Here is a 13,261-nt window from a genome sequence, read left to right as displayed (position 1 = left end):
TAATGTGGGTGAAAGAAGATGTGCACAATGTTGCAACAAAGTATTAATAAACTTGCTATTAGAAAGAAACATTGTCTCCTGAAACGTTTCTTTGTTACTTTGTAAAACAACTTTAAAGTCTCTAGGCACTAGACTACCAACCCATTAATCAAATATAGGCCTAGCATTGCATCACATTTAATTTTAAATTTTTTAAATATAACCTTTATTTAACTAGGCAAGTCAGTTAAGAACACATTCTTATTTACAATGACGGCCTACCCTGGCCAAACCTGGACGATGCTGGACCAATTGTGCGCCGCCCTATGGGACTCCCAATCACAGCCGGATGTGATAGAGCCTGGATGTATCATGTTCAGTTTGTCACATGTTCAGTTTGTCAGGAACTGTAGCCTAAAAAGAGACAGCCTCACCAGCAGTGTATCATATTGACATTTGTTTATTAACAGGTGAGTCAATGATGCACATGTCAACACTACTATGCGTTGTTCGCAACTCAGTTGGCAATAAAGCTTGGTACATGATTTGTCAAAGTGAGCTATAGGCCTACTGTATCACATTCTGTGGTTGGTGATAACAGTCAACATAGCTACATTCTTTGGTCTAATAAACAGCAAAGCAGAGAAATCAAGTAACACACAATATCAGGCCTATTGTTTGTTTTGTGCTTCATTTATAACCCCTATACATTGAATACTGACATATAGGCCTAATTGAGATAGTGACCAGAAAGGATATATGGTATGAGGAAAATGGGTATTGGGTATTAATTTTGTGGGGAATGATTGTGAATATTTTTAACCATACTTTCAACTCATATGACAGAAACATATGCAAAAGCAAGCATGCATTTTTGTCCATAATACAGTGTATCAAAAGATCAGAGGTAGATTTTAAACAAAATTAAACAAATGCATTTCTGACAGTAAGTCCTGGTATTTTTCCAACAGCCTATAATGAATATGATTATATTTGACACTTTAGTATTTAAGTAGACCTAGTAGACGCCTTCAGAAACACAACAGAGATATCAGAGGTTTATTGAGGTTGCTTGAAGTTGTTAGGGTGTTTGCCTGTCCTGGTAAGTATAGATAAGGTGATTTGTTCAAGAGGCGCTGTTGTACCTACATACAGAGTAATATACCCCTCCTGCTTTGAGTTCAGGTTCAGTATTATCATGTTATACAGAAATTCACCGGAGCTCAGTACCAGCACCTCAAATGTTCTACTGCTTGAGCTCCTGTTCCTCTTATAGAATATTAGCTCAAAAGTATTGTGGAGCTCCTGAACCTAAATATAAACAGTACCGGCACCCAACATGAGTACCGGCACCTATTTCAGTTCAAATTAAGCATAGACAATATCAATGCATAGAATAATACCAACATGTCTGATGTATTGATGCAGACAATGTATAATCACAAAAAAAGAATAACAGTCAACAGTAATTCAACAGCATTTCTATGTGAGGAAAACATTACATTGCAAACTGAAACAAAAAAATCATTCACACAAAAAATCTCACAAAATTAATGGACAAATCGATCTTGATTTTTTTTTAACTCGGTCATTGTCCATTTTCAAAAACATCCTGAGGTAGACTTGTATAGATTCTTGACAAGGCATTTCTGTCTTGTTCTCATACAGTAAGAAATATTTTATAAAAAAACTCCCACCTACCCTAAATGAAATAAAAAGAATAGGCGCATTGTCTGGACTCTGGAAATGAAGGATTATGTTACAGCCTAAATACATGAAGTGACAAAATACTAGGCTCAAACGGGTATGACTGTGTGTGACATCAAGTGGCAAATGTCAACATAAGCTCTTGAAAGGACATCAACAAGGGCAGCCTCGACCAGAAATCGCCCTATGTCATTTCTAACACACCGGACCATTTTTTTTCTTGAACCCCCACACCCCGAACAATTTTTTCCCTAAAGGCCTCCATTATTAGCCAGATAATGATAAATTTGCGGGGAAAAAAAGTAAGACAGGCCCACTTTGCCCGAAATGCCAGATGGTCAGTCCACCCCTGGTCATCAAAATGCTTTGTCTACAAAAGGGGCCCATTGTGTAGTCCCTATATGGAGAGGTGAGTCTACTCTACTCTAACTACTGACTGACTACCATGCAAAGTAACAACGGAAATAAACAACATTATATTAATATCGTGACGAAGCTGAATATGTACAATAACCACAAAAAGCGGCGAGGTCGATGGTTTGCTGCTTCAGATTGGTTGTGTGCCACTTCTAGAGAGAGACCAGAGAAGTAACTTAGGGTGTCTAAGGAAATATCATGCTACTCTATTACCTATGCTGTCTTACAACTTGATCACCAATTAAGTCAGAAAAAGAGAGCAAAACTAGAATATAACATTCAATATAGCTAGCTGTACTACAGTAACGTCATAGCAACGTGTAAATAGTGCATTGCCCTTTTGGCAATCAATGTTCTGCATGGATTTTCTGGCAACCCAGCCTATAGGCTATAGGTACACACATAAAACACTGTACTACTCCTTCCAAAGTAGCTCCTCTTTAACATGAGGATTTCAGAGAAATGAAAGCCTGGCTGCAATCATAACAATCAATGAGCAATTAAATATCTTTAAGAAATACCCATACTCCTACACATGATTAGCGCAGAATATTGTTGCATTGGTTTAAGCACAATACACTACATGACCAAAAATATGTGGACACCTGCTCGTCGAACACCCCATTCTAAAATCATGGGCATTAATATGGAGTTGGTCCCCCCTTTGCTGCTATAACAGCCTCCACTCTTCTGGGAAGGCATCCCACTAGATGTCGGAACATTGCTGCAGGGACTTGCTTCCATTCAGCCACAAGAGTATTAGTGAGGTTAGGCACTGATGTTAGGCGATTAGGCCTGGCTCGCAGTCGGTGTTCCAATTCCTCCCAAAGGTGTTCAATGGAGTTGAGGTCAGAGTTCTTGCATGCCAGTCAAGTTATTCCACCGATCTCAACCAACCATTTCTGTATGGACTTCACTTTGTGCATGGGGGCATTGTTATGCAGAAACAGGAAAGGGCCTTCCCCAAACTGTTGCCACAAAGTTGGAAGCACAGAATCGTCTAGAATGTTATTGTATGCTGTACTGTATCATTAAGATTTCCCTTCACTGGAACAAAGTCGCCCGAACCATGAAAAACTGCCCCAGACCATTATTTATCCTCCACCAAACTTTACAGTTGGCACTACGCATTGGGGCAGGTAGCGTTCTCCTGGCATCCGCTAAATCCAGATTAGTCCGTCGGACTGCCAGATGGTGAAGCGTGATTCATCACTCCAGAGAATGCCTTTCCACTGCTCCAGAGTCCAATGGTGGCAAGCTTTACACCACTCCAGCCGACGATTGGCATTGCACATGGTGATCTTAGGCTTGTGTTTGGCTGCTCGGCCATGGAAACCCTTTTCATGACGCTCCCGACGAACAGTTAATGTGCTGACGTTGCTTCCAGAGGCAGTTTGGAACTCGGTAGTAAGTGTTGCAACCGAGGACAGGTGATATTTACGCGCTACACGCTTCAGCCCTCATCGGTCCCGTTCTGTGAGCTTGTGTGGCCTACCACTTTGCAGCTGAGCCGTTGTTTCTCCTAGACGTTTCCACTTCACAATAACAGCACTTACATTTGACCCGGGGCAGCTCTAGCAGGGCAGAAATTTGATGAACTGACTTGTTGGAAAGGTGGCATACTATGATGGTGCCACGTTGAAAGTCACTGAGCTCTTCAGTAAGGCCATTCTAGTGCTAATATTTGTCTATGGAGATTGCATGACTGTACTCAATTTTATACACCTGTCAGCAACGGGTGTGGCTGAAATAGCCGAATCCACTCATTTGAAAGTGTGTCCACATACTTTTGTATATATAATGTATATTATGAAGTCAACTGAAAATGAAGCCCATTGAAAGAGAAAGTAAAAAGTAAAGCATAATTGTTTGCTTAATACGGCCATGAATCTATCAAGAGGCTAGAACCAAAGCCGGTTGCTGTTTAAATAGAATTGAGCTACAAATTGTGATACTTTATCTATTAGAAAGGTAGGTAGAGAGTGACAATGAATAAATAATAAATATAAAAAAGATCATATCTATATACATTTAAGTGGTGTAAAGTATTCCATCCACTCCTGTAAAAGAGGAGTAAATACTAAACCTATAACCATCTTATTCAACACTTGAGTCCCTTTATCATAGCACTCAATCATGAAAATATGTCCTTAAAGAAAAAAAATAACGCTCAGGTCCATCCAAGAAAGAACATGTAATACCTTTGCCTTTCTAAATAGTTTTCAAGTACAACGAGACAATGAGAAACAAGTAATGTATTTGGGCCGTGTATGAGAACACCCCTGATATGTAGAATATGTTAGAAAGCCATGTTTACATCCATAGTAAAAACTGTGGGACAGACAGACAGACAGACATACAATCAACGCTATCCTCGCATTTAGCCTTGAGTCAAGGCTTTGTAACATGCAAGGGAGGGGGCCACATCCAACCACCCATGAGACAAATGAACAGGCTATGGCACTTATGACAAGCTGTATTGTACACAGTCCAATCGGCAACCATGGTGTACCAACATTCATACAGCAGAAAGGGTTAAAACATTCACTTGGCCGTAGAAATGCACAACGACTTATAATACCTGAAGATTTCAATAAGCAGAAAGACACACTCCTTTTTGTCCATGAAACAGTCTTAGAGTCAAGACACCTATATCTGTACATTCACATGTATGATTGTATTTCCTTTACCTTTTTCTAACAAAAGCTTTTTGGGAAACATGGTATACAGTGAGAGAGCAGAGCACTCACAATCGTCTCCAGGAAAATCCACATAGGCTACCTCTTATTTAGCTGCAACAGGGAAAATACAATTAAAACACTCAATCTCAACTATCACATCAATAAAAGTACACATTTCTTGCTGTTTGTGCGATAAATAAAGACAACCTGATGTAGTTCCAAAAGCAGCATTCCAATGAAACCTTTTGATTGGCTGAATCCCTGAATCGATCAATCATAGCTCTCCCTGTGGGGAAAGGGAGCATGGCTCTGCTCCTCTTTCTCGTCCCTCAGTGATGATGCTGTTCCCTGAGCGCCAGGGGAGGACTGCTGTGCTTTGATTGGACAGTTGGCCACCATGTGACTGATGCTCTGGCAAAAATGGCACTTCTTGGGCTGAGGAGGTAGCTGGCATTCTTTGGCATGGTGGTCAGGTCCTCCACAGTTGTAGCATCTAGAACAGAGTGGGAGAGGAGAACACACAAATACAATGATTTCAGACAGTTAACACATTCTTCCACCAGAGGGCAGTGTTCTTCCACATATAGTTTCAGATTCCTGAATTTCCTCAGATCTCATCTACACTGAACAAAAATATAAACGCAACATGCAACAATTTCAATGAACTGAGTTCAATGAACTGAGTTACAGTTCATAGAAGGAAATCAGTCAATTTAAATAAATTCATTAGGCCCTAATCTATGGATTTCACATGACTGGGCAGGGGCGCAGTCATGGGTGGGCTTGGGAGTGCATAGGCCCACCCACTGGAGAGCCTGGTGCACCCACTGGAGAGCCAGGCTCAGCCAATCAGAATGATTTTTTCACCACAAAGGGGCTTTATTACAGACAGAAATACTCCTCAGCACCCCCTTCCCCCTCATCAGACAATCCCGCAGTTGAAGAACCTGGATGTCCTGGGCTTGGGTGGTTACTTGTGGTCTGCATTTGTGCCGGGTTGGATGTACTACCAAATTCTCTAAAACAACGTTGGAGGCGGCTTATGGTAGAGAAATTACCATTAAATTATCTGGCAACAGCTCTGTTGGACATTCCTGCAGTTAGCATGCCAATTGCACCCTCCCTCAAAACTTGAGACATCTGTGGCATTATATTGTGACAAAACAGCAGCCTTTTATTTTCCCCAGCACAAGGTGCACCTGTGTAATGGCCATGTTGTTTAATCCGCTTCTTGATATGCCACACCTGTCCGGTGGATAGATTATGTTGTCAAAGGAGAAAGGACCACTAACAGGGATATAAACACATTTGTGAAAAAAAATTGAGAAACATTCTTTTTGTGCCTCTGGAACATTTCTGGGATCTTTAATTTCAGCTCATGAAACAATAGGACCAACACTTTACATGTTGCGTTTATATTTTTGTTCAGTATATTATAAGATTAAGTCAATCTTGAGAAAGTATCTGCGTTAATAGAATGACGGCCTCTTATGTATGCATCGTTTATTTACTGCAGGATTGTATGTGTGTGTGCGTGTGTCGGTGTATGCTTGCGTGTGATCATTTTAGGAGTTGTATAGTGCATTAAAACCAATGCCTTAATACATACATGTCACACAATCTTAAATCAGTAGATGTTGAGACTATAATGACAATGGGGAATTTTGTGATTGCATTAACTCCAATGCAGATGAAGCCCTGGAGCATCAGAACCTTCCCAAGCTTACTACCACTTCCCTCCGTCCTCTGTCCTCTGCCCTTTTCCTCTGAGTACCAACCCCCTACCATACACAAACACACAGACCCTCTCCTAGGGAGCCGTTGGTTATTGATCAGTGTGGGCACCAGGGTGGGAGAGAAGAGCAGAGGGGGCTCTTTGTTTCAACACTGCACCCTGAGCTCTAACCCCTGACCCCTCTTTCTCTCTGGCTTTGCCTTCCCCCACCTCATTTACACAACACACCCACTGTTGCCATGGCAGCCATGACCTATGACCTCTCTCAGGGCACTTACATCTGGTATCAATTAAATGGATAGGATCCTTTTCCCTTTTCTGCATCCCCTATTCCCTCTTTACTTCTGAATCCCACTGTTATGATTGTGAGTCAGCGAGAGAGACAGAGACAGTGTTAGATACACTCACATCTATGTGGTGTTTGATGTCATAAGAATCAATAGGCACATAGGTGCCGATTCAGACCTAGGAACTGTACGCCTTTTTAACGCACGCCTTCCCTACGCACTTCTCAGTAGTTGGTATTCAGACTTAGCGTATGTAGGTAAGACTTGAATGTAGACTATGGAAAATGCATTAAAAATATAGAGAGATAGCTATGAAAACATATGCATATTTGTCTCAGTTTCAGAACCCATGGGTAGATTTAAAAACACTCTGATTTTACACATGATTTCTGTTTAGGGAATAATCATGAGTCCTACTTCATGGAAAAATAGAGCCTTTACGCACTAACCCCAAGAAGTTGCTTTTATTCATTCAGAAAGTTGCCACATTCAGATCATTAATGGTAAGTAGTATAGCCTACAATATAATTATAATATGGAGAATAGTATACAATAGTATGATATAATAAATATACCCGCACTGCTTAAGTTCAATGTCAGAATATGCATAGAGAAAAGTACATAAAAAGGGAATAAAGTTATATTTATACGTGTGTAACTCTGTCCTGAATTTCCCCCAAAGACGATAAATAAGTCTGTTTGATGTCAGCATTGTGGCTAAAACGGTAAACGTGCCAACTTTCATAATTATGATACCAGATATTTTCAGTGACTTCAACACCCTCAGACTATTTGTAAACAACCTTGCCAGATAAGCTCGTTGTTAATATTGCAGCGATCTTCATATTTAATACTATAAGCAGAGTGTTACAGTGTTTCCGAATCATGGAATTATTTTGAGTAAGTGGGGATGTTAAGTGATGCATGGTTAGGCTATGCACCATTTAAAGATGTTAATTGAACAATCTCACCTGTCCCCCTTGGAGCGTCGTTTCTGTTGCCCCTTAGGTCTCTTCTCACTGCCCACACACTGTGCTCCCCCTGGCCCCGTCACCGTGACAGACTCTAGGCCTTTAGACGACTTCTTGAAGGTAAACTCCACCGCCTCGCCCTCCTTCAGGCTGCGGTAGCCCTCCATGTGCAGCTTGCTCTGTGTAGGTTGAGAGGTGGAATAGGTGGTTAGAGATCAGGGATAGGAAACTGTTCCAAAGCCAGAAGACCTCTATGTCCAGTTTGCTTTGTATAGGGGAGAGGGAGCATGAGTGCGGTCAGAGGAATGGTTTAGAACGGCATGAGAACTGTTCTAGGTGAGGGTAGAGCCGGAGCTTACTCTGTGAGGGAATGGGGAATGAGGGGTCAGGGTTGGAGAAAGGTTCTTAGGTCAGGAAACCGTTGAGAAGATATGAAAATGGTTCTAAGCCTATGAAGGACTGTGGAGAGCAGTTCTGAGGCCAGATAGGGTGCCCTTCCTGTGCCTACACGGTGTGAATGTATTCCCCAGCTTGGTCAAGAAGCAGACACAAAAAGACTTGAAATAATTGTTTGTGCATATAGCTGGTCAGCTTCACATGTTGTCTTCTGAGGTGATTACAGCTAAGAGCTGTTCCTTAATTGGGCTGTGCATGCATACATCAACATTCTGCATAGGTTTCAATACATCAATGGAAACATCCAGGCCCTCTCTCTCAGGGGCTAACCCCTCAGCCAATCCAGATTCCAGTCCCATTGACATCCCTGTTAAAACATCAATGACTACTTACTATACCCCTCCCCCTTCAGAATGTGTGTGTGTGGACAGCGTTACCCCTCCCCCAAGGTAGTCACAGCATTCCAAGCTCCAACCCCCTCCCCTTTCTCTCCAACACCACACACACACACCAGCCAATAGACTCTCCAAAAGAACTACATCTGGTCAAGTCCCAGACTGACCACTGCTAAGGATGCTGGGAAATGGACGGGGGGGGTAATTCTTGGGATAGCTGGCCAAAGGCACATAAAGTATGGTTTCAAGAACATATGTGTCCATCTTGAGAAAGACATTTCCTTGCCATTGTCACCCTTGATCCAGGGGCTCTGGAAAAGGAAGCTTGAATTTCGTGGCAACTTAGTTCTATCTTCTTCATGTGCTTTGCCAAGCTGCCTGAACAGCGATAGGTATGACACCAATTTGATACCATGAGTGTTCCAAATGTATAAATCTAAAGAGCTCAATGTGAAGAATCATGCCTTGTTCAAGACCTTCCAGAGACACAGAAAGTGCCACTCATCATTATACTATGCTCATAGAATTGTTTTGTTCAAGCCAATCTTAAAATGTTGTGGAGCAGCATTTGATGATGATGGTGAGAGGGCTGTGATGTGGAGGGTCAGTTTATGGCCCTTGCATGCCACCCGTCTTAACTCAGACACCCATCTCTCTTCTGGGGGGTTTGAAGTGATCATCGTGGGAAAGGAATCCAGGTCATGATGGCCTGACAACCTTCAGCATTCCTTCCTCCAGTACCAACCCCCGTCAGGAGCTGAACGGCCCAGAACTATCCCCTGACCTCTCCTCCTTCAATCACCCCCCCACCCCCACCCACGTCTCCCTCTCTCCACTGCTTTCTTGTGAATTAACACAGCTCTCAAGCTCTCCCTTTCTCTCTCCGTTTCTTTCAATCTCATTCTCTCTCACACACAAATACACTCTTATCCACACACTCACACACTCATAATAACCCAACACACACACACTCTTAATCTCTCCCCCCACACACAACCTCTCCACCACACACTCTTCATTCACAGATTAGCCAGATCATTCACAGATTAGTACAAGATCACAGCCAGCAGGATTTCCTCTCTGTTACATTGACAACAGCAGTCATTGTCCAGCAGTGCCTACAGGCCCCTATAAGGGCAGAGATGGATTAGGAGCAGGGTAATGTGGGAGTTTGAGATTTTTTTTATAGGTGAATCACTAATTTTCTTCCTTTCGATTAAGCAATTTACGGTAACATGTAGCAGAGAAATTTGAGGTTAGGACTTTGGTCCCCCCCTGTTTTACAGAGGGCGGAGGACTGGGGGTGGATGGCTGGGGAGGGTGGATGGGTTGGGGCTACGGGTAGAGGGGCTGTGTGGGTGGGAGTCAGGGTATGGCTAGTCTGGGGTGGGTGGGCTGCCACACGAGAGGCCAAGTCCCCTGATGTTTGAAGGCCTTTATAACAGGAAGCAGGGTTGGATGGGGATTGAGAGGAACGAGCCTTGTTATCTCTGTTTAGACTAACCCCTGTCTCCCTGTCTACTCCTTCTAAATGCAATTGCTAATATTAGCACTTTTGGACCAAATCCCTATGTAAATCAATCTCCCTCGTTTAGCATGTTTTAAATGTCATGGCCCAACTCTACCTTGAAGTCCCTCAGACATCTACCTTAACTCAGGAAGGACGGAGGAGAAGGGAAGATTCTCGGCCGTTATGGTACTCAGCCCTGTTGATAATCTCCAGGTTAATTTGATGAAACAACCATGGATTCATTAGGTTGTCCGTTGGGATCCTTCGCATTCCATTCCATTTGAAACAACAACTAGATTCCCCCTCCTGTTTGACTAATTACGAAATTTTAGATAACACGTATTCCCCCAGGATTGACTGTCATTCATTATCAGCCTTTGAAACGTTTTGGGAAAACAAAAAAATTGTCAATATTTTGTTTTATATTGAACCCGTTCTTTGTTATTTCGAAACCAATATTCTCATTGTCATTTTCTGGTAGGTTTATTGAAATAACAAATGCAAACAATCTATTATTATGAAAAAGTACGATTTTTGTCTGTAATTCATTAGCTAGTTTTAGGGCAATATGATAATCATGTCCCTAAAGGCTACCATAACCTTGCAACACCTAATCAGAAACCTAATCAGATTCAACAACTGATTGATTAAACCAAGCACCTTTGTCTTATATCTTCCTTTAGAGAAGTTATTTCACATGATGTCGTTTCTTGACAACAACATTAAGCTTCTTATTTGACACTGATTTCAGCTGCCATCATGCAGGCTAGAAAGATGATGGGCCTCGGAGTCCAGTTGTGAAATATCATCTGAACACAGGATCAACAACATCTGGTTTTTTGTTTTTTAAACTACTTGACTTTATTTATCATGCTGGTTTTGATTTGGTAATATTAGCTACATAATAAGTTAGAACTGAGTAATAAACTAATGTAGGCCTAATAAGAGTTTTTTAGTCTGTAAAAATAACATTATTAACCACATGCACTGCTGAAAAATAGGCCTACCTATTTTAGTAAAGGCTCAAACTTGAATCAGCTGACTATTTCAAGATAATGTTGTCAAATGTTTAAAAGAAATTAAAAGCCCTATTGCCTCTTGCCCAACATATAAGCTATGAAAACATGTAAACTATGAATTCGTTTTGAATGAGTGCAGGAAAGTGATTTTTCAAGCACTATAAACAATGATAGATAGGCCTATATATTTGCATGGTCGATCAATCTCTAATCATAAATTAAAATGCTGAAAATGCTAAATCACGGAGGGAAACGAATAATGACCTACCTTAACGAAAACCTCACAAAAGTGGGATATTTACATTGTTGATAAGTTTAAGACATACACGGGGGCATTCGGACCTGGTTCGAGCTCGAGCCAGGCCTTGATGAACATCAACACCACATTCTTCGAGTCCCAGACCCACAATGGAGCTCACCTGATGAACGAATACATCGACAGTCTCCTCGAGCGGTGTCCCATCTCTGTTGTTCATGGACAGGAACCCGAAACCCATCCGGACGTTGAACCATTTACACACGCCGCTGCCACGAGACGAACCCAGATCCTCCTCCGAGCCAGTGGCTTCCTCCTCTTCGTTCTTTGCACAGCCCCCTTTCGAGAGAAAAATAATGTCACTCAGTCAGTTAAAAAAAATATAGATGTTCGAAATATGGCATATCTTGTCAACAATCCTGGCAGGAAAACGAGTTGGGCCGGCTCTTACACTGAAGTTTTTCAGAATCGGTTCTTTGGTTCGACTTGAAGAAGGCATTTAATGGGTTGCGAAATGGGATAGAGCTAGAGAGCAGCGCAGCAAGCTATGAACACATGGGTGTAAACACTGGCTGATATTCAAAACAATGTCGATATATTATCCATACGATATACACTTTTTTATTTTGAAAAGCTGGAATATTAGACGGTCTCTTTTTCAAGTTGTTTCGAAATGGAAACGTATACGCTAATAGTGATAATAATAATAGACCTAATAATTATTATACGTAACAAGACGATAATAATTATGCATTATTATAAATAAATAATATATAATTATAAATAATAATATGCGTAATGAATATAGGTTAATCGAAATAATCTCATCAAAATGTATCAATTGAATAAATATAAACTTTTCAATCATTATAATAATACAGATTGTAACTTGTTGATTTACACGGTACAGGCCTAAATGATTCCCAAGCACGTAAGGGATTGACTCTGATAATGTAGCCTAAATAAAAGTTTCATCCCATGAAGAGCCACGAGAACCGAGAACACAATATCTTTGGATATTTGAAGAAAATAATATAGAAAATATTCATCTTGAATATTCAGTTACCAATGAAAAGTATAAAGCCAAAGGCATCACCTATAGTCATAATTTATCCCAAAACTTCAACGCAAGCACTGAAAACCATTCTTCCGTGGAAAGAGATAGTAGGTTCCAAATCGAAGAACAAATAATTACAACAACATTCTCAGGCAAAAGTGTTTCGGAGAATGTTCCTAATTTGAACACTGATGACAGATATACCTGTAAACTGTTGTTCGGAATAAGAGCCCATCCCTTTCCCGTGTATATTTTAATCCAGGTTACCGTGTCCTCCTCTCCCAAATCCCCCTGCCCTGTCCACCTCCAACCCTTCTCCACTCTACACAACAACACTTTCCCGCATACGGTTTAACAAAGACGCAGAAGAGGAACGGGTCAGCAGTGGAGACAAACAAAGAGGGTTGGAGATACTTTCGCCCTGACAACCAGTGGTGTAAGACGGCTGGGAAGCATTTCTCAAAAGAATCCCCAAATCTGAAAGACAATGCAATGAAACCCAACCCACCCTCTTTTTGTCTCTTCTCATATAGAGATCTTTCCATCGAATCCCCCCCAAAGATCTTCAAAGAACCTTTGGAACCATTAGAACAATTGCCTGTACCTTCTGCCATGGTTTGGGGGGTTCCTGGGTCTCCTACAACTCCAGAAGAATCAGGCAATAAACGCTGGTTGTATCGTCAACAAGCACGTTTTTCAGTAATCCCTCTTTGAAAAATATTGTATTTTCTTTCTCCTGGTCTCTTGTACAATACGGAGAGCGAGCCCCCTCTGACTCTCCTATACCTCTAATATCAACCCCCACCTTTTCGGTCCAGCCCACCATGTGATGCTCAATTGCGATCTTCTGG

General features: G+C 41.5%; 1 protein-coding gene across 2 annotated transcripts; it reads right to left on the bottom strand.

The window, feature by feature from the left end:
* Window positions 1-421: 421 nt before the first annotated feature.
* Window positions 422-13,240, bottom strand: LOC139558412 (protein lin-28 homolog A-like). 2 transcript variants are annotated; one of them, XM_071373523.1, is made up of 4 exons: window positions 13,015-13,240; window positions 11,517-11,692; window positions 7,778-7,956; window positions 422-5,277 (listed from the first exon to the last, which is right to left on the bottom strand). In XM_071373523.1, the coding sequence occupies exons 1-4, from the start codon at window positions 13,022-13,024 to the stop codon at window positions 5,055-5,057; spliced, it is 588 nt and encodes a 195-aa protein (XP_071229624.1). In that variant the 5' UTR covers window positions 13,025-13,240; the 3' UTR covers window positions 422-5,054. The 2 variants fall into 2 exon arrangements, with proteins under 2 accessions (XP_071229624.1, XP_071229623.1); XM_071373522.1 differs by lacking the exon at window positions 13,015-13,240 and adding an exon at window positions 12,615-12,835.
* Between the last annotated feature and the right edge of the window lie 21 nt (window positions 13,241-13,261).

The sequence above is a fragment of the Salvelinus alpinus genome, chromosome 29 (assembly GCF_045679555.1).
Source record: "Salvelinus alpinus chromosome 29, SLU_Salpinus.1, whole genome shotgun sequence".
NCBI classification, from domain to species: domain Eukaryota; kingdom Metazoa; phylum Chordata; class Actinopteri; order Salmoniformes; family Salmonidae; genus Salvelinus; species Salvelinus alpinus.
Note: the sequence above shows the minus strand (reverse complement) of the source record. Positions and strands in the feature narration are given on the sequence as shown.

Excerpts from the sequence above, each read along its gene's own strand:
- LOC139558412 (XM_071373522.1), bottom strand. The coding sequence starts at position 12,645 with ATGGGCTCTTATTCCGAACAACAGTTTACAG. Across the intron at positions 11,693-12,614 it reads TTCCGAACAACAGTTTACAG|GGGGCTGTGCAAAGAACGAA; the intron begins GTATATCTGTCA and ends TTCTCTCGAAAG. Across the intron at positions 7,957-11,516 it reads TCGATGTATTCGTTCATCAG|AGCAAGCTGCACATGGAGGG; the intron begins GTGAGCTCCATT and ends CAACCTACACAG.